The 22,005-nt window shown below is 44.7% G+C and overlaps 2 protein-coding genes across 5 annotated transcripts in view; both read right to left on the bottom strand.

The window, feature by feature from the left end:
* The window catches only part of LOC138978997 (uncharacterized), a 59,160-nt gene that overhangs the window by 4,888 nt on the left and 32,267 nt on the right, over positions 1 to 22,005 (bottom strand). For 3 of the 4 annotated variants that reach the window (XM_070351806.1, XM_070351807.1, XM_070351809.1), the window contains one exon: positions 21,564 to 22,005. This exon is cut by the window's right edge and continues 1,059 nt beyond it. The exons of the other annotated variant lie outside the window; for it this stretch is intronic. The gene's annotated coding sequence lies outside the window, so the exon portion shown is untranslated. Of the gene's footprint in view, positions 1 to 21,563 lie in introns of those variants that run through there. 4 annotated transcript variants of the gene reach the window in all.
* Positions 1 to 22,005, bottom strand: part of LOC138979001 (uncharacterized) — a 35,269-nt gene that overhangs the window by 1,849 nt on the left and 11,415 nt on the right. The window contains exons 2-3 of the mRNA XM_070351815.1: positions 4,092 to 4,795; positions 3,541 to 3,743 (exon numbers count right to left, since the gene is read on the bottom strand). Of these exons, the coding sequence (XP_070207916.1) occupies positions 3,541 to 3,743; positions 4,092 to 4,772 (884 nt within the window). The 5' untranslated portion in view covers positions 4,773 to 4,795. The remainder of the gene's footprint in view (positions 1 to 3,540; positions 3,744 to 4,091; positions 4,796 to 22,005) is intronic.

Genomic DNA, 22,005 nt, shown 5'->3' with positions numbered 1-22,005 from the left:
GGGGTCCAAAGTCCACATTTTTTTTTCTCTGAGAGGTACATTGGATGGCCAGGGACCGGAACCCCAGGAACCCCCCCCCCCACCCAGATCCGGCCCTGTCATGTGTAATTTAAAAGAGATATATATTAATTGTTACTCTACCTCTATAAACAGTCTGTGACCTAGACATTGGGCAGAGAGCATGCAAGCAAATTCAGGTCATGTTTAGAATGATAAAACTCTTGAGGAAATGGTATTCTTGCGGGTTTTGGAGTGTGCGTTGTTTTAGGATAATCGAACTCATGACATGTCTGAAGATAACAAATCCTGGAAGTTTGTCAAGTTGAAATTGTTCGTCAACAACATTGTCGAAAATGGTCCCATACTTTGGGCCAAATATGACCCGTCTGTGACCTTGAGATTTGACCCGTCTGTGACCTTGAGATTTGACGAAAGAAAGGCAAATCATCCATATACATCTAAATATAAACGGTACAGCAGATTCCTGACATTCTTCAAATTAGTCAAATTCGCCAGAAACTATCCTCAAAACGGTCAGATCAGTCACAACAGTCACCCCACCCACAACAGTCACCCCACCCAAAACAGTCACACCACCCACAAGTCACCCCGCCCACAACGGTCACCACACCCACAACAGTCACACCACCCACAAGTCAGATAAGTAGTGTCCCTTTAAACACCCGGAACAGTCACCCCACCCACAACAGTCACCCCACCCACAACAGTCACCCCACCCACAACAGTTACCCCACCCGCAACAGTCACCCCACCCGCAACAGTCACCCCACCCACAACAGTTACCCCACCCACAACAGTCACCCCACCCGCAACAGTTACCCCACCCACAACAGTCACCCCACCCGCAACAGTTACCCCACCCACAACAGTCACCCCACCCACAACAGTTACCCCACCCGCAACAGTTACCCCACCCGCAACAGTTACCCCACCCACAACAGTCACCCCACCCACAACAGTCACCCCACCCACAACAGTTACCCCACCCACAACAGTCACCCCACCCACAACAGTCACCCCATCCACAACAGTTACCCCACCCGCAACAGTCACCCCACCCACAACAGTTACCCCACCCACAACAGTCACCCCACCCACAACAGTCACCCCACCCACAACAGTCACCCCACCCACAACAGCCACCCCACCCACAACAGTCACACCACCCACAACAGTCACCCCACCCACAACAGTCACCCCACGCACAACAGTCACCCCACCCACAACAGTCACCCCACCCACAACAGTCACCCCACCCACAAGTCAGATAAGTAGTGTCCCTTTAAACACCCGGAACAGTCACCACAGCCATAACAGTAGTCCCATCCACAACAATCAGATCAGTAGTATCTCTTTAAACACCAACCCACAACAGTCACCCCACAGTCACCACACCCACAACAGTCAGACCAATAGTATCCTTTCAAACACCCACAACAGTCACCCCACCCACAACAGTCACCCCACCCAGAAAAGTTACCCCACCCACAACAGTCACACCACCCACACCAGTCACCCCACCCACAACAGTCACCCCACAGTCACCACACCCACAACAGTCAGACCAATAGTATCCTTTCAAACACCCACAACAGTCACCCCACCCACAACAGTCACCCCACCCACAAAAGTTACCCCACCCACAACAGTCACCCCACCCACAACATTCACCCCACCCACAACAGTCACCCCACCCACAATAGTCACCCCGCCCAAAACAATAACCAAACCCACACCAGACACCACACTCACAAGTCACCCCACCCACAACAGTCACCCCACCCACAACAGTCACCCCACCCACACCAGTCACCCCACCCACACCAGTCATCCCGCCCACAACAATAACCAAACCCACAACAGACACCACACTCACAAGTCACCCCACCCACACCAGTCACCCCACCCACACCAGTCATCCCGCCCACAACAATAACCAAACCCACAACAGACACCACACTCACAAGTCACCCCACCCACAACAGTCACCCCACCCACACCAGTCACCCCACCCAAAACAGTCACCCCAGCCACAACAGTAACCAAACCCACAACAGTCACCACACTCAAAACAGTCACCCCAGCCACAACAGTAACCAAACCCACAACAGACACCACACTCACAACAGTCACCACACCCACAACAGTCACCCCACCCATAAGTCACAACGCCCACAACAGTCACCCCACCCACAACAGTCACCCCACCCACAACAGTCACCCCACCCACACCAGTCACCCCACCCACACCAGTCACCCCACCCACAACAGTCACCCCGTCCACAACAGTCACCCAACCCACAACAGTCACCCCACCCACAACAGTCACCCCACCCACAACAGTCACCCACAACAGAAAAAGGGCCGGTGTAATAAGAAATTTGTACTCCATAAAAAATAATTGACTCCGGAATAAAATATTCGTACGAAATTTGTACTCCCAATAAACATCTTGTAGGAGAAAAGAACTCCCCAATGGAACGAAAAAATTACTCCCTCCACGAAATTGTTACTACCCAACGTTTTACCGGGTTTATAGCTTGCCGTGAACGTTCGTCTTGCACGACGTACTCATGGGATGGCGGCAAAATGAAACGTCGCGCAAACGGAATGTCTCTCTTATCTAGTTAAATGATGCAAATAGTAAAATGACGCTTGGCCAGTGGAATGACACGAAAATGGGATGGGGTTAAAATTGGATGGCGCGCTATTTGTATGACACGAACCTTGAATGACTCTTGGTTTGTGAAATGTCGCAAGAATGGGATGGGGGCAAAATGGGACGGCGGCAAAATGATATGGCACCAAAATGGAATATTACGCTAATGGTATGACACGATAGTAAAATGACACTTGGCTAGTGAAATGTCGCGAAATAGGAATGGGGGCGCAATGCGATGGCGGCAAAACGGTATGGCACCAAAGTGGAATGTGGCGCAAGTGGTATTTCTTGGTAGCAAAATGACGCTCGGCTTGTGAAATGTTGCAAAATTGGGGTGAGGGCGAAATGGGATAGCGGTGAACCAAGAAGGCGCCAACATGGTATGTGGTGCAAGTAGTATGACATGGAAGTAAAATGACTCTTGGGTTGTGAAATGTCGCAAACATATGTGGGATGGGGGCGAAATGGGATATCCCCCATATGAGATCTCGCGCAAACGGAATGAAATTTTCGTATGAAATTTTTACTCGGGAGTACACCTGTTGTGCGAAGTAATTTGCGTGTGCTAGGGTGGAGTAATTAATTTTATTCGTTATCTATTCGTCAGGGGAGGACATTTTTTCAACGAAATGTTTACTCCGAGTAAACCTGTCGTGGGAAGTAATCTGCTCGTGTGAGGGTGGAGTACTTTTTTCGCAAAGGGAGTTCAAGTTTCGTACAAAAAGTTTTCTCCGGAGTATTTGGTGGGAGTAATGTTCTCGTGTTATACCGGCAGCAAACACAGAGTGTAAGAAACAAAGCGATTTCTTTTCCCCGCCTTTGTTATAGAACAGACACACGTCTATGACATTTCTCACCTGGCCACGATGTCCAGATAACTGTCATCAGAGAGCAGAGTGTCCACAGTACAGGCCATCCTGTGTTGCCACCAGGTGCTCAGCTGTGATAACACGGCGGGTGTCACGTGCCAGTACGATGCAGGCAGGGACAGTTGGTCAGAGCAACAGCACAGCAGTACAGCCTCCGCTGTATTGGATGCACCCAGGCTCCGACACACCGCCTGCAACAGGGACATTTCTAGTGTTAACAAACGTACCATGATGTAGGTGACAGTATTCAGGATATATAAAAGTTCAACCAACAAACAGAATCTCTCTCTCCCTCTCTTTTGCTGTACCTCTCTCTGTCTTTTGTTCGGTTACTATGTCTGTCTGTCTGTCTGTCTGTCTGTCTGTCTGTCTGTCTGTCTGTCTGTCTGTCTGTCTGTCTGTCTCTCTCTCTCTCTCTCTCTCTCTCTCTCTCTCTCTCTCTCTCTCTCTCTCTCTCTCTCTCTCTCTCTCTCTCTCTCTCTCTCTCTCTCTCTCTCTCTCTCTCTCTCTCTCTCTCTCTCTCTCTCTCCAAGCAGTACCTCTCGTAACTTGGCATTGTTCTCATCATCCAGAATTCGCTGTAGCTGAGCGCGGCTGACGTACGGTAAGAAGAGAGTCTTCCTCACAGTCAGGCCGGGTGCGATGTCACTGACCATGTGTCTGGCGTGCACCTCACACTTGTCCAGCTGCTTAACCGCCTTGTCAATAACCTTGACCACCTCAGTGTCCGCTCGGCTTGCCTCGGTCTTACCGACAGACTTGATCTCACCCACCAGGATGCCGTGCTTGCGGTGAATCACCAGGATGTCAAAGTCTCCCTGCTTCCCGTGATGCCGATGCTCCTTAGGTAAGTTTGCTGGCTTTGGGAGCTTGCCTGTCTGTTTGGCGTAGAACGGCTTGTTGAGGTAGTCTTTAAAGTTCAGCTCAGACACCACGAACATGACCTCCTTTCCGGAATCTCCGAGTTGCTGCAAGTTGTGCAGCACGTGCTGCTGTGCCAAGTCTGCCTGAATGTTGCCCTGCTGCTGCTGAAGCTGCTCACTAGAGGGCAGCACGAGCACTTCCTGGTCAGTACCGGGTACTTTGGCCTTGTTGTACGGCACCCGGTTACAGTGCACGGGAGGCACAATGTATGTCCGGGTGAGAGCGTCAGGGTACAAGTGTCGCACAATGTTCACCATGGTGTCAGCAGTGCTGGACTTTGTGTCAGCGTCCGACATGGTGCTAAGAGGATATCACCGTCCTGGAAGGAAAAAGGTAAAATGTAAGGACTCAGCAATCTGTCCATGTATCCATGTTTGGCAAGGGTTTGTCACAGCGTCCGGTCTTCTCGACGAGATTAACTTACAGTAGTAGCAGTAGTCGGCGTCATTGTAGTAGCAGTACAACAGCAGTAACAGTCAGTAGTATTCCTCTTGTATTACTTGTAGTCCTAGTAGTAGAAGCAGCAGCAGCCGCAGACAGTGGTGTAGTAGTAGTAGTAGTAGTAGTAGTAGTAGTAGTAGTCATTGTCATCGTAATAGTTGTGCCAGTCAGTTATATCGTAACTGTTCTAGTAGTCATAGTCATAGTAGGAGTAGTAGTAGTAGGAGGAGGAGGAGTAGTAGTAGTAGTAGTAGTAGTAGTAGTAGTAGTAGGCTAGTAGTAGAAGTAGTAGTAGTGGTAGTAGGCTAGTAGTAGAAGTAAGAAACAAAGGTAAACACACCTGTCAACGGTCCGAGAAACAAAGGTAAACACACCTGTCAGCGGTCCGATAAACAACGGAAAGTAAGCGCTCTATATATAGACGTGAACTAGAATAAGTAAGATTTATGACGAACCGATATCCTTGCACCTGAGAAAATAACAAGCATTGAAACAATCATCACGCCGACACTGCTAACACGAAATGAACAATCATCACACCGACACTGCTAACACGAAATGAACAATCATCACGCCGACACTGCTGACACGAAATGAACAATCATCAAGCCGAAACCGCGGACACGAAATGAACAATCATCACGCCGACACTGCTAACACGAAATGAACAATCGTCAAGCCGACACTGCTAACACGAAATGAACAATCATCAAGCCGACACTGTTAACACGAAATGAACAATCTTCACGCCGACACTGTTAACACAAAATGAACAATCATCAAGCCGACACTGTTAACACGAAATGAACAATCATCAAGCCGACACTGCTAACATGAAATAAACAATCATTAAGTCGACACTGCTAACACGAAATAAACAATCATTAAGTCGACACTGCTAACACGAAATTAACAATCATTAAACCGACACTGCTAACACGAAATGAACAATCACCAAGCCGACACTGCTAACACGAAATGAACAATCACCAAGCCGACACTGCTAACACGAAATGAACAATCATCAAGACGACACTGCTAACATGAAATGAACAATCATCCAGCCGACACTGCTAACATGAAATGAACAATCGTCAAGCGGACACTGTTAACACGGAATGAACAATCATCACGCCGACACTGCTAACACGAAATGAACAATCGTCAAGCCGAGACTGTAACACGAAATGAACAATCGTCAAGCCGAGACTGTAACACGAAATGAACAATTATCACGCCGAGACTGTAACACGAAATGAACAATCATCAAGCCAAGACTGTAAAACGAAATAAACAATCATCAAGCCAAGACTGTAAAACGAAATGAACAATCATCAAGCCGACACTGCTAACACGAAATGAACAATCATCAAGCCAAGACTGTAAAACGAAATGAACAATCGTCAAGTCGACACTGCTAACACGAAATGAACAATCGTCAAGTCGACACTGCTAACATGAAATGAACAATCATCAAGTTGACATTGCTAACACGAAATGAACAATCGTCAAGTCTACACTGCTAACACGAAATGAACAATCATCAAACCGACACTGCTAACACGAAATGAACAATCACCAAGCCGACACTGCTAACACGAAATGAACAATCACCAAGCCGACACTGCTAACACGAAATGAACAATCATCAAGACGACACTGTTAACACGAAATGAAAAATCATCAAGCCGACACTGCTAACACGAAATGAACAATCATAAAGCCGACACTGTTAACACGAAATGAACAATCATCAAGCCGACACTGCTAACACGAAATGAACAATCATCAAGCCGACACTGTTAACACGAAATGAACAATCATCAAGCCGACACTGCTAACACGAAATGAACAATCACCAAGCCGACACTGCTAACACGAAATGAACAATGGTCAAGACGACACTGCTAACACGAAATGAACAATCATCAAGCCGACACTGCTAACACGAAATGAACAATCACCAAGCCGACACTGCTAACACGAAATGAACAATCATCACACCGACACTGCTAACACGAAATGAACAATCATCAAGCCGACACTGCTAACACGAAATGAACAATCATCAAGCCGACACTGCTAACACGAAATGAACAATCGTCAAGCCGACACTGCTAACACGAAATGAACAATCACCAAGCCGACACTGCTAACACGAAATGAACAATCATCAAGCCGACACTGCTAACACGAAATGAACAATCATCAAGCCGACACTGCTAACACGAAATGAACAATCATCAAGCCGACACTGCTAACACGAAATGAACAATCATCAAGCCGACACTGCTAACACGAAATGAACAATCGTCAAGCCGACACTGCTAACACGAAATGAACAATCACCAAGCCGACACTGCTAACACGAAATGAACAATCACCAAGACGACACTGCTAACACGAAATGAACAATCGTCAAGCCGACACTGCTAACACGAAATGAACAATCATCAAGCCGACACTGCTAACACGAAATGAACAATCGTCAAGCCGACACTGCTAACACGAAATGAACAATCATCAAGCCGACACTGCTAACACGAAATGAACAATCACCAAGCCGACACTGCTAACACGAAATGAACAATCACCAAGCCGACACTGCTAACACGAAATGAACAATCGTCAAGCCGAAACTGCTAACACGAAATGAACAATCATCAAGCCGACACTGCTAACACGAAATTAACAATCATCAAGCCGACACTGCTGACACGAAATTAACAATCGTCAAGCCGACATTGCTAACACGAAATTAACAATCGTCAAGCCGACACTGCTAACACGAAATTAACAATCGTCAAGCCGACACTGCTAACACGAAATTAACAATCGTCAAGCCGACACTGTTAACACGAAATTAACAATCGTCAAGCCGACACTGCCAACACGAAATGAACAATCGTCAAGCCGACACTGCTAACACGAAATAAACAATCGTCAAGCCGACACTGCTAACACGAAATGAACAATCATCAAGCCGACACTGCCAAAACGAAATGAACAATCATCACGCCGACACTGCTAACACGGAATGAACAATCGTCAAGCCGACACTGCTAACACGGAATGAACAATCGTCAAGCCGACACTGCTAACATGAAATAAACAATCGTCAAACCAAAACTGCTAACACAAAATGAACAATCACCAAGCCGACACTGCTAACACGAAATGAACAATGTTCAAGACGACACTGCTAACATGAAATGAACAATCATCAAGTCGACACTGCTAACACGAAATAAGCAATCATTAAGTCGACACTGCTAACACGAAATGAACAATCATTAAACCGACACTGCTAACACGAAATGAACAATGTTGAAGACGACACTGCTAACATGAAATGAACAATCACCAAGACGACACTGCTAACACGGAATGAACAATGTTGAAGACGACACTGCTAACATGAAATGAACAATCATCAAACCAACACTGCTAATACGAAATGAACAATCATTAAACCGACACTGCTAACACGAAATGAACAATGTTGAAGACGACACTGCTAACATGAAATGAACAATCATCAAGACGACACAGCTAACACGAAATGAACAATCATTAAGTCGACACTGCTAACACGAAATGAACAATCATCAAACCAACACTGCTAATACGAAATGAACAATCGTCAAACCAACACTGCTAACACGAAATGAACAATGTTGAAGACGACACTGCTAACATGAAATGAACAATCATTAAACTGACACTGCTAACACGAAATGAACAATCATCAAACCAACACTGCTAACATGAAATGAACAATCGTCAAGTCGACACTGCTAACACGAAATGAACAATCGTCAAGTCGACACTGCTAACATGAAATGAACAATCATCAAGCCGACACTGCTAACACGAAATGAACAATCACCAAGACGACACTGCTAACACGAAATGAACAATCACCAAGCCGACACTGCTAACACGAAATGAACAATCTTCACGCCGACACTGTTAACACGAAATGAACAATCATCACGCCGACACTGCTAACACGAAATGAACAATCATCACGCCGACACTGCTAACACGAAATGAACAATCGTCAAGCCGAGACTGTAACACGAAATGAACAATCGTCAAGCCGACACTGCTAACACGAAATGAACAATCATCAAGCCGACACTGTAACACGAAATTAACAATCATCAAGCCAAGACTGTAAAACGAAATGAACAATCATCAAGACGACACTGCTAACACGAAATGAACAATCATCAAGACGACACTGCTAACACAAAATGAACAATCATCACGCCGACACTGCTAACACAAAATGAACAATCATCAAGACGACACTGCTAACACGAAATGAACAATCATCAAGCCAAGGCTGCTACCACGAAATGAACAATCGTCAAGACGACACTGCTAACACGAAATGAACAATCATCAAACCGACACTGCTAACACGAAATGAACAATCATCAAACCGACACTGCTAACACGAAATGAACAATCATCAAACCGACACTGCTAAAACGAAATAAACAATCATCACGCCGACACTGCTAACACGAAATGAACAATTATCACGCCGAGACTGTAACACGAAATGAACAATTATCACGCCGACACTGCTAAAACGAAATAAACAATCGTCAAGCCGACACTGCTAACATGAAATGAACAATCGTCACGCCGACACTGTTAACACGAAATGAACAATGATCAAGCCGACACTGTTAACATGAAATAAACAATCATCACGCCGACACTGCTAACACAAAATGAACAATCATCAAGCCGACACTGCTAACACGAAATGAACAATCATCACGCCGACACTGCTAACACGAAATGAACAATCATCACGCCGAAACTGCTAACACGAAATGAACAATCACCAAGACGACACTGCTAACACGAAATGAACAATCGTCAAGCTGACACTGCTAACACGAAATGAACAATCATCAAGCCGACACTGCTAACACGAAATGAACAATCACCAAGCCGACACTGCTAACACGAAATGAACAATCATCACGCCGACACTGCTAACACGAAATGAACAATCATCAAGACGACACTGTTAACACGGAATGAACAATCACCAAGACGACACTGCTAACACGGAATGAACAATCATCAAGACGACACTGCTAACACGAAATGAACAATCGTCAAGACGACACTGCTAACACGAAATGAACAATCATCACGCCGACACTGCTAACACGAAATAAACAATGACCAAGCCGACACTGCTAACACGAAATGAACAATCACCAAGCCGACACTGCTAACACGAAATGAACAATCATCAAGCCGACACTGCTAACACGAAATGAACAATCATCAAGACGACACTGCTAACACGAAATGAACAATCATCAAGACGACACTGCTAACACGAAATGAACAATCATCAAGACGACACTGCTAACACAAAATGAACAATCATCACGCCGACACTGCTAACACGAAATGAACAATCATCAAGATGACACTGCTAACACGAAATGAACAATCTTCAAGCCGACACTGCTAACACGAAATGAACAATCATCAAGACGACACTGCTGACACTCAACCCGTGGACAGAAACGCTACCAGCAGTCTATTCCTGAACATCTCCGCCTAACTCCTAAGAAACCGGATTTTTCGTATTGGTTTCTCTGCGGGTAAAGCTCAAAGTCAGAGAAATAAATGACAAAATTAATTGATTATGCTGAAGTTTGGAGCTTAATCTGTCAATTAATTTAACGATAAATATGATTTGGTCTGATTTAAGGGACTTGCATGAAAAATAAGTCAAAAATGTCACTTGATTGTGACGTATACATTTACAGCGCGAAAGTTCAACATTATCACAATCTCTTTTGATGTCAGTGTATAGTGTCTTTCACACGGTGTGTCGGTAAGTTTAGGTCACAGTGGGTCCAGTGGTAAACAACAAGTAGAGTTGTCATCATTTTCACGAGTTTTCATTAACAGCCACCTGGGAAATAAATCTCATGTTCCCCATGTAATACATCCCCGGTTACCATAGTTGCAGGAAGAAGGTTATACATTGATAATCAAAAGCAAACCCAATAGAAACGCTCGGGGATTCTTCGGCTTTTTTCATGGGCGTTTACCCAGACCTAAACAGAGGTCGACACTGCTTTGCAAAGTTCCAAAATCGAACTGGCGAACTGGCAAAAGTAAACAAAAAACAAAACTACTTCATGAAAGGTCATAAATTCATCACAAATAAATGAAACCTAGCGATATGTTCCGTCTTCTTAGAAAGTCATGGAGTGCGTGTATCTGTGTTTCGATACACAGACGTTCGGAGAAACACGAACGTCAAGTCAAACCCCTGACACACACATAATTACCTGTGCACAAGACGTTGTATTGATAAACGAAGCGCAAATAAGAAATAATAATAAAAGCAAAGAACATAGCAACAAGATATGCAAACATCTAACAAAGCCGAGCAAGCAGAATGACAGGTCCAAAGAAAAACAAAGAGGCAATGCGTCGGAAACAAAATCGCGATTCTTTCCTTCACTGCACGACGCAAATCTTCTGTGACCTTTGACCCAACGTGCCGTGCTACACGATGCAAATCTTTTGTGACCTTTGACCCAACGTAGCTTCCACATTCGATCACTAAGCTTATAATACTGATTTACAACTGAAAACCGAGGGGGTGGAATACTGGGAGGAACCTACAGAACTGTGCATCCTCAAACCTGACACTACTTATCTCAACATTTTATGAACTCAAAACACAGCAAGTTGCGTTCACACGCCAGCTTTGATTGCAACAACGTGGTGGGGCCCAAAAATATGAATTATCAAAACGGAACTCGTGTTTCAAAGCATGGCTCCCTATGTTGATTGTGCACTTACGTTCTCACTACCAAAATGACGACAAAAACGATGCCTGGTGGTTCATTGTTGTAAGACAAGGTTTTTCTTCAGTCCTCGGGGTGCATATATCGACTTTTGTTTCATATTTATTGACCAAGGCCGAAGGCCGAGGTCAATACATATGAAACAAAAGACGATTATGCTCCGCCTCGGACCGACAAAAAAGCTGGTCTGTCAACAACCCATCAAACATCTTATAATATAGCTATTCTGATGAACACGTGGGGGAATTCGGGGGCTGTGATTGGATGGGCTCTTCCGATTATCAAAGCATAATGCTACGGAAGTCGGCCATTTTTCTCAATATCCAAAAGCATATTGACGAAAATGGCCGACTTTCTTATCTCGTAACTCCACACCGTAAATACCCCACTTCCCCTCTGAAGTATTGATGTACAACCCATGGCACTAACATTCATGTAGTCGTTTATAACTGAGGTTGAAAAATTCGCTTCATGACGAGACAAGCGATACCATTCACCCAAACTGAAAACTTCGCTGTCGTCTGCTCGCGTTGTGCGGATTAGCTGTTCTCTGCTTCTCCCCTTGTTGCATCTTAGATCTTCAGTTGTTTCTAGTTTTCCGTTGATGTTGTGTTTTGGTCTTCTTCATAAGTAGTCTTGTTCAAAATTTAAAAAAAACCTCAAACTTCTTTTTGTTGTATACGAATGAAATAACAAAAAGCTGTTTAACAGCCCTAACATTTTTAATCCTGTTTGATTGCACTTCGCCTCCCGAGGTGATCGTAGTGTTTCGGCACTCGGTTACATCTGGCGCTTGCGAGCAGGGATGGGACTCGGCATGATATGTTCAGGTAATGGCATAATATGACCACTGAACATTTTCGTGCTGTTCCCATTCTGCGAACTTGGGATGGACAGTGGTCCCCCGGTTCGGAACTTCGGGACGAAGTTCATTCAAACGGGGGCGATTGTGACAGGGGAGGCTACCGCTCCTTTCACAGCAGACTCTGCACCCGAGTTGTTGGTCTTTAAAAGTCAACACCCGTGGATTGTGGAAATCTGTTTGTGATGGGGTCTGGTGGTTTCCGATTGTCTGTATGTTCATGGAAACCTTCGGGTTTGCATAACAGTTTTTATAGGGCTAAGAAATTAGCCCTAACATTTTCAAACCTGTTTGATTGCACTTCGCCTCCCGAGGTGATCGTAGTGTTTCGGCACTCGGTTACATTCGCAAGGAAGTCATGTATTCGTAACACTCGCAATGTATTCGCAAACATTCGTTATGCCTGTCTTACACTGTGCCGAATACTCTTGCGAATATGGATTCGTATGCAATCGCAATAATCGGTAGACATTCGCAAGCACTCGAAACCATTCGTAAAACATTCGGAACCAGTCGTAAGGCTTCAAATGGTCAATATTTGTCCTGTCCATTCGTCTCTTTTGTTTGCCGAAGACAAGATGTTCATATACATTTCTTGCGAATGTCTTACGAATGGTTGCGAGTGCTTGCGAATGTGTACCGATCACTGCGAATGCCTTGCGAGCGCTACGAATACCTTTACGATGATTACGAAAGGCGTGTGAAAACTTACAACTACGTTGCAAAAAATTAGAATATACTAATTGCGAATATTAGGGGACGAATGGTGGCGAATGGTCAAGAACATTTACGAATGTCTTGCGACGATGTGCCGATCATTACGAATTATTGGCGAATTATATTCGCAAGGGACATTCGGTACAGTGTAAGAGCAGTATTACGAACAATGCGAATTGCATAATCGCTTTATTTGTAATATGTTTGCAAACACTCGCAACACTCGCAAGGCCACTCGCAACGTTCGTAATGCATCCGCAAGACATTCGTATATAAGGATTTGTATGAACTCGCAAGGATCGTTAAGGTTTCGAATTGTCAGTATTTGTTCCTGTCCACTCGTCTCTTTATTTGCCGATTACAACCTGATCATATTCGCAAGGATATTCGGCACAGTGTAAGACAGGCATTAGAAGTAAAGAAAGGAGAATGAAAGAAAATGGATGACGAAGACTATAAAGCCTGTCCTTAATTGAGCTTCAGCACTGAGTTTTGGGTAAAAAGACTTCTCGAAGTCGACTTCGGGCTCAATTCTGGTCCGCCTCAAAGAGAAGGAAGAGAGAAAAAGGAAACAGAGAAGACAGTCCAAGAAGACGAATAAAAGCAGGCAGAAGAGGAAGAGGGCAGAACAAAACCCCGCATAAAACGGGTGAGGATGGCAAAACACCAACACGATCAGACGAGGAAGACTTCTTCTGCTTCTTCTTCTTCTTCGTCTTCTTCTTCTGCGTTCATGGGCTGAAACGTACATGACCGTTTTTACCCCGCCATTTAGGCAGCCATACGCCGCTCTCTGGGGAAGCATGCTGGGTATTTTCGTGTTTCCACAACCCACCGAACTCTGACATGCATTACAGAAACTTTTCCGTGCGCACTGTCTTGGTCTTGTGCTTGCGTGTACACACGAAGGGGGATAAGGCAATAGCAGGTCTGCACATAAGTTGACCTGGGAGATCGGAAACATCTCCACCCGTAACCCAGCAGGCGCGGCCGGGATTCGAACCCACGACTTTCCGCTTTGGAGGCCGGCTAAACCATTGCGCCCGTCAGACGAGGAAGAGGAAAAAGGAGGAAAGAGAGGAAGAGGAAGAAGAGAAAACAAACAAAGCGGACTAAAAAGAGGAAGAAAGAAAAGGAAGGAGACAAAGCAACAACAGATAAAGATAATGAGATTGGCGATCACACAGTTGATGGGTTGTTTTCTTTTTCCATGTTGCTTTAAGCACCAGGCTATTCGGAAAAAGGCGACAGAGAATAGAACAGACGAGAAAAACAAGGAAAAGGAAGGAGAAGAAGAGAAACAAGTTGTCTGAAGCAGTGTATAAACATTTAGAAAAAATGTCAGCCTCAAGCTAAGTGTGAATTTGTATGGATCCCCACACCACTCTCTCTCTCTCTTTCTCTTCAGGGGTCAGTTTTAGGGCCTATTTTGTTTTGTGTATTCATTAATGACCTCCCCCTTCATATATCTAATTCAAAAGTTAAAACGGAATTTTTTGCAGATGATTCGACGCTTCACACAAGCTATAGGACTGTTCAAGAAATTGAAGTTTCCTTACAGTCTAGTCTGAATGAAGGCAACAATTGGTGTAACCAGAATGTTATGATAGTGCACCCAGGGAAGACAAAAAGCATGATTATAACAACAAGACAAAAACACCAATCACGACCTCTTAATTTAAATCTTTCTCTGGAATCACAACCTGTTCAGCAGGTAACGGAACATCGTGTTTTGGGTGTGATAGTCGATCGAGAATTAAAATGGCAATCTCATGTACATTATATTTGTCAAAAAGTATCCAAGAATTTGTTTCTGCTATCAAAGTTAAAGCAATATGTCGATATCGCAACACTAAAACTATTTTATCATGCCCACATCTTATCCCATATTAATTACGCATCAACTCTTTGGGATGGCGTCTCTGATATTCACATGAAAAAATTAAACTCTCTACATCGTCGGGCAGCTAAACTCATGTTAAATGGTCCACAATTATCAGCTGATTTGAAGTTAAAGAATCTAAACTACCTTCCGCTAGTTAAACAGTTACAGTTTAATAAGACTGTAATGATGTACAAAGTATATCATGGCGAAGTGCCCAACTATATTCAGGACCTATTTCACAGAGTCACCGAAAGGTACGGGTCTATCAATTTTCTACCACGAATACCCAGGATTGATCTGTTCAAAACTAGTCAAGCCTTCTCTGGCTCTATGGTGTGGAACTCCATTCCGTGTGTAATAAGATCATTAACCTCACTAAAGAGTTTTAAACAAGCTCTGCATGATCATTATATATAGCTATTCTGATGAACACGTGGGGGAATTCGGGGGCTGTGATTGGATGGGCTCTTCCGATTATCAAAGCATAATGCCACGGAAGTCGGCCATTTTTCTCAATATCCAAAAGCATATTGAGAAAAATGCCGACGCATGATTCCGGTTTACCCATCTGTACCACGGCGATGTTTCTATCGACAACAGCATACACTGACAACTTAAAAAGCTGTTTCAACAACTGTGTTGTGAAGTCGAATGCACTTGGAGTCAGTTTTTCTTCCAAAGTCAGAAAGCGTGTAGCGGTGTGCATGTCTGCGCGAACATGATGCGCGTAAGAAGTTTGTCTGCTATCAAAACCTGAGATCAACGCATCGACTCAAAAACTGTCATTTTGTAAGTTTGGAACAACAAATCAAGGTCCGAACAGCTATATAATCGCTATTGTGTTTTCAGCGTAGCAATAGGGTCCGATATTTAGACTCGAACAAGTATAATGCGACTCGTCTTCGACTCGTCGCATTATACTTGTCTCGTCTAAATATCGGACCCTATTGCTACGCTAAAAAAACACAATTACAGCTGTTAATAATCTACCTTACCAGCTATTGTGTTTTCAGCGTAGCAATAGGGCCCGATATGATATAATCACTATAATTATAATCATTGTAAGCATTAGTGTAAACGTTGGTATTGTGTGAATTTTACCGTCGATCACTTTACATGTGTAACCTCAATTAACATGTTGCATGTTGTATGTTGCTTACTTTGTCATTTTGTTGTTTGTGTTTAATTGCTTGTTTGCTTACTTGTCGATTGTTTGCTGGGTCGTTCGTTTAATTTGTTTATTTGTCATGTTGCTTTACTTGTTTATCATTTATTAGACATTTGTATTAGAAGTAAGGACCGGTTGTAAGAAAAGGCGTCGCCTTAAACCTCTATCTTTGAAAAATAAAGTTCCATCATCATCATCATCTCTCTCTGTCTCTCTCTCACCCACTCTCTCATTCTCTCCACCTCTCTCTCCCCCCCTCTCTCTCTCTCTTTATCTCTCTCTCATTCTCTCCACCTCTCTCTCCCCCCCCTCTCTCTCCCCCCCCCTCTCTCTCATTCTCTCCACCTCTCTCTCCCCCTCTCTCTCTTTATCTCTCTCTCCTTCTCTCCACCTCTCTCTCCCCCTCTCTCTCTCCCCCTCTCTCTCTCCCCCCCCTCTCTCTCATTCTCTCCACCTCTCTCTCCCCCTCTCTCTCTCCCCCCCTCTCTCTCATTCTCTCCACCTCTCTCTCCCCCTCTCTCTCTCCCCCCCTCTCTCTCATTCTCTCCACCTCTCTCTCCCCCTCTCTCTCTCCCCCCCCTCTCTCTCATTCTCTCCACCTCTCTCTCCCCCTCTCTCTCTCCCCCCCTCTCTCTCATTCTCTCCACCTCTCTCTCCCCCTCTCTCTCTCCCCCCCCTCTCTCTCATTCTCTCCACCTCTCTCTCCCCCTCTCTCTCTCCCCCTCTCTCTCTCCCCCCCCTCTCTCTCATTCTCTCCACCTCTCTCTCCCCCTCTCTCTCTCCCCCCCCCCTCTCTCTCATTCTCTCCACCTCTCTCTCCCCCCCTCTCTCTCTTTATCTCTCTCTCATTCTCTCCACCTCTCTCTCCCCCTCTCTCTCTCCCCCTCTATCTCTCCCCCCCCTCTCTCTCATTCTCTCCACCTCTCTCTCCCCCTCTCTCTCTCCCCCCCCTCTCTCTCATTCTCTCCACCTCTCTCTCCCCCCCTCTCTCTCTTTATCTCTCTCTCATTCTCTCCACCTCTCTCTCCCCCCCTCTCTCTCTCTCTCTCTCTTTATCTCTCTCTCATTCTCTCCACCTCTCTCTCCCCCCCTCTCTCTCTCTCTCTCTCTCTCTCTCTCTCTCTCTCTCTCTCTCTCTCTCTCTCTCTCTCTCTCTCTTTCTCCTGAAAGCTAACTGAACTAGAATCTTCCTTGTATGACTCAGCGAGTTATATTTGAGTCCAGCTCAAAGGGCTCGCTGCACACCAGGACAAAAAGCTAAAGGTGCTAAGCAATGTGTGCAGATCGCGTGACTGCTCCAATGACAATCGTGTGAAATGTGATCGTGGTGTCACAACGACATTGCGTTATGAAACGCGCGTCATACGGTCTAATCGTGTCTCTGAATAAAGTGAAGTTAGACACCGAAAGACCAATCAGGAGTAACGAAAGACAGAGAGACTAAAAGACAGACAGACAGACGGAAGAGAGACAGAGACAGACAGAGAGACAGAGTCAGAGACATAGACATAGACAGAGAGAGACAGAGAGAGAGAGACAGACAGACAGACAGACAGACAGAGACAGGCAGACAGAGAGACGCCGGGAGAGACGGACGCAAGGAGAATCAGGGACACGTTTTAGAACTAGTTGGTATTGAAGCAAAAGGTGGAACTCTAGAGGTGCGGTCCTGATTGATACGAAACTAATCAATTCCCTATTCTGACAATAAACTCCAAAGCCGACTGTTTCAAGCACACACACACGCACGCACGCACGCACGCACACTCTGATCTAACGAATGTGTACGAACGGAAACGCTTTTCGTACGAACGGAAACATGCACTTTTGTACGAACGGAAACATGGTGTATGAACGGAATCTGCATGTTTTTAAAAGACAAGTGATTGTACAAAAGCCATGGGTTTCTATACATTATTGTTCAAGCGAAATGTCGTAACAGGCAATGGTTTTGGATTTTAGACAAGTGAATTCGTAGTGTATCAAATACCAACGATGTTTGCAGTTGTCAGAGACAGGAATGGAAGTATATAGAAACGGTGCATCAATAATCACCGTTTGTGCAGGCTACCGCGATCTACTTAGAATAATTGAACTTTCAGACAACTCTGTGCCTATGAGATACTACTGGTGTGTATAGTCATTATTCCAAACCTAGTAGCGAACAGAGTAAAACTGAGTGCGATTTAACACAGATTATTTGCGCCTAACGACCCTCACAGTTAAGAACTCTATTCCTTAATTCAGCCCGACATAAGTGAGGACGAAAGTTGCATCGACTGTAATTGTGTACGACTTATTTACCACGATTTGACATCTTGAATGTTTTCAACTTACATCTGCGATTTGTTTTAGCCTTCGTCTATGCCTCCGCACTATTCTGCCTGCAGTGCGTGACGAGGACCGCTCTAGTGCACACGCAAGGATAGTTCACTACTCCAGTAACAAAAGTCAGACAAAAAAAAAACTAAAGAATAAGAATCATACTCGATTAATCAAAAACAGTAATTATGTGCTCACTTTTCGTCAAAAGCCGTATACAAGAAACACACATAAAAACAAGATTCAGCTGAAAAGGCCTGCACATTGTATGATTACCTTCGTCGATAGTCGTACACAAGAAAACCACACATAAACAAGATTAAGTTTTGAAGACCCACAAACAGTAATTGTGTGCTCACCTTCGTCGATAGCTGTACACCAGGAAACACAACAAAACAATAATTATTCGTTTTTTTTAAGACCGGCCTGCAAATAACACGCCTAATCGATCGAATCACTTCAGTGTATACAGACGCGTCTCGAAGCCTGCATTCAGTAAACTGGGACAGTCCTGGTTGCCAATACCATTCTAACAACACTGACACCAACCAGTGGGTCGATGATTGACAGAGCTCTGTGTCACTCCACGCACGATCGACTCACAGCCTGTAATTTAAATTGTGCCGTCAGGTTTTATTCAGGGTGCACTGAATAGCTAAACTCACACACCTCTAATGCGGGAGGGAACACGCTTCTATCTATATATATATGTCACGGTAGAACCAGCGATCTGGTAGAATCGCCGATTCTACCAGTAGAAAGCCCGATCGGAGTTTCTACCGGTAGAAAGTCCGATCGATGTTTTTACGAGAAGAATCAGCGATTCTACCGGTAGAAACTCAGATCGGACTTTCTACCAGTAGAAACTACGATCGGTCGTTCTACTGGTAGAAAGTCTGATTTTTCTCGTAAAAACATTGATCAGACTTTCTACCGGTAGAAAGTCCGATTAATGTTTTCACGAGATGAATCGGACTTTCTACAGATGTCAACACTGTTCACGAGATTTAAAAAGTAATAAATCACTGGTGAAAATCTCGTGTTAGTGGTGCATTATCAATTGCTCACAATGTTCACAAGAATTGAAATTAACATCGACCTTCTGTCCGTGTGGGATACAATTTGTCAAACAGTTGAAACTTGGATCTCTTTGTAATTCGAGCAAAGAAAATGGACGGTCAAGAGCAGAGGGACAAATTTTACGAACTCTACGACTCTACAGTACAACAGTACCAATACAAAAATCAACAAACATCAAACATTGCCAACCGGTAGAATCGCCGATCGTCAATTCTACTGGTGGAATCGCCGATACTACCGGTAGAAACTCCGATCAGACTTTCTACCAGTAGAGTCGCCGATTCTACCAGCTGAAAGTCCGATCGGAGTTTCTACCGGTAGAAAGTCCGATCAATCTTTTTACGAGGAGAATCGGCGATTCTACTGGTAGAAACTTTGATCGGACTTTCTACCGGTAGAAAGTCTTATCGGACTTTCTACTGGTAGAATCGGCGATTCTGCCAGATCGCTGGTTCTACCGTGACATATACATATGCTTGTTTTCATCCGGCCCTCGCCCATTGAGGGGTAACAAACAAGAAGAAATATAATATAAGTTTAACTATAGTACAAATGACATATTTACCATAATTAACATGTCAAGCAACCAATAAGACATGATTTTTAAGATGCATTAGGATTCTTTAGCAATGCTTGAAAATTATATATAACAGAGAAATATGTGTTTGTAAAAATTCCTTCATGAATTATATATAACACACGCACATACAGACACGAGAGAGAGAGAGAGAAAGAGAGAGAGAGATAGAGAGAGAGACAGAGACAGAGAGAAAGAGACAGAGAGAGACAGAGACAGAGACAGATAGACAGAAAACACACACACACACACAACCACATACACAAACACACCAACGCACACATAACCACACGCACGCACACATAATTTGACCAACATACACACGCACGCACACACACAGATACACACATACACACACGCACGCACGCACGCACACATTAACACACATACACGTACGCGCACAGGGGGAGGAGAGAGAGAGAGAGAGAGAGAGAGAGAGAGAGAGAGAGAGAGAGAGAGAGAGAGAGAGAGAGAGAGAGAGAGAGAGAGAGAGAGAGAGAGAGAGAGAGAGGGGAGGTAACAACAGAGACAGAGTGACAGACCGATCGAGAATAACACAGACACATGTTTCACTTTTTCCGTTCAAAGGAAGAGTTTGTTATTCACGGACAAAAAATATGTCATCAAATGTGTGGAAATAACATAGATCGACATGGCCATGGGTATAAACATTACATATAATACATGTTTCGATATTTCCGCGCACCAACACGTACAGCCAATCAGCGTTTAGATAATACAGGGCGTAACTCCAGCAACACGGCACAAGGTTCTTTGACTTCGAGTAGAAAATGTCCAAGTTCAGTAGAGATTGGTTCGCTACGCGCATCGTGCTCGTTGCTATAGACCGGGGTGGGCTTGGGACGGGGAAGGACTAAGGTCAATTCTGTGTTCCTGAATTACAGGTAATGTTTCACAATGCCAGGCAGGGTTGGGGGAGGGGGGGTAACTGTGTTCTTCTAACAGCTTACAGGTAATGTTTCACAATGCCAGGCAGGGTAAGGGGGGGGGGGGGGGTAACTGTGTTCTTCTAACAGCTTACAGGTAATGTTTCACAATGCCAGGCAGGGTAAGGGGGGGGGGGAGGGGGTAACTGTGTTCTTCTAACAGCTTACAGGTAATGTTTCACAATGCATGCCAGGCAGGGTAAGGGTGGGGGGGGGGGGGTAACTGTGTTCTTCTAACAGCTTACAGGTAATGTTTCACAATGCCAGGCAGGGTAAGGGTGGGGGGGGGGGGGGGTAATACCCTGCAGGGTAAGGGGGAATACTGTGTCTACACAAAATGGACAATTCCGGACACAAAATGCAGCCCACACACTTTTGTATTGAAGAGGGGTGGAAGTTAGTTCGCCGATTAGCTGCTTGCCAGATATTGCCCGGTGATGTAATACCGGATTGCTCTCCCCTGCTGGCATGTAGAAGGAAGAATACTATTGTCTGTCTTTTTGTGGATTCATTTGCCCGTTTGTCAACTAATAATGCAGCATAGGTCTTTGCCACCAATTGTTTTCTAAACTCCCAAAGTGTAGACCGAGGTTAAAAGAAAGATATTGTTCAGTGTTGTCATTTTGCCTAAATTCGCCGGCTTGAAAAACCAATAACCCTG

The sequence above is a fragment of the Littorina saxatilis genome, linkage group LG10 (assembly GCF_037325665.1).
Source record: "Littorina saxatilis isolate snail1 linkage group LG10, US_GU_Lsax_2.0, whole genome shotgun sequence".
In the NCBI taxonomy this organism is placed as follows: Eukaryota; Metazoa; Mollusca; class Gastropoda; order Littorinimorpha; family Littorinidae; genus Littorina; species Littorina saxatilis.
The sequence above is the reverse complement of the archived record's forward strand: the minus strand, read 5'-3'. Positions and strand labels throughout refer to the sequence as shown.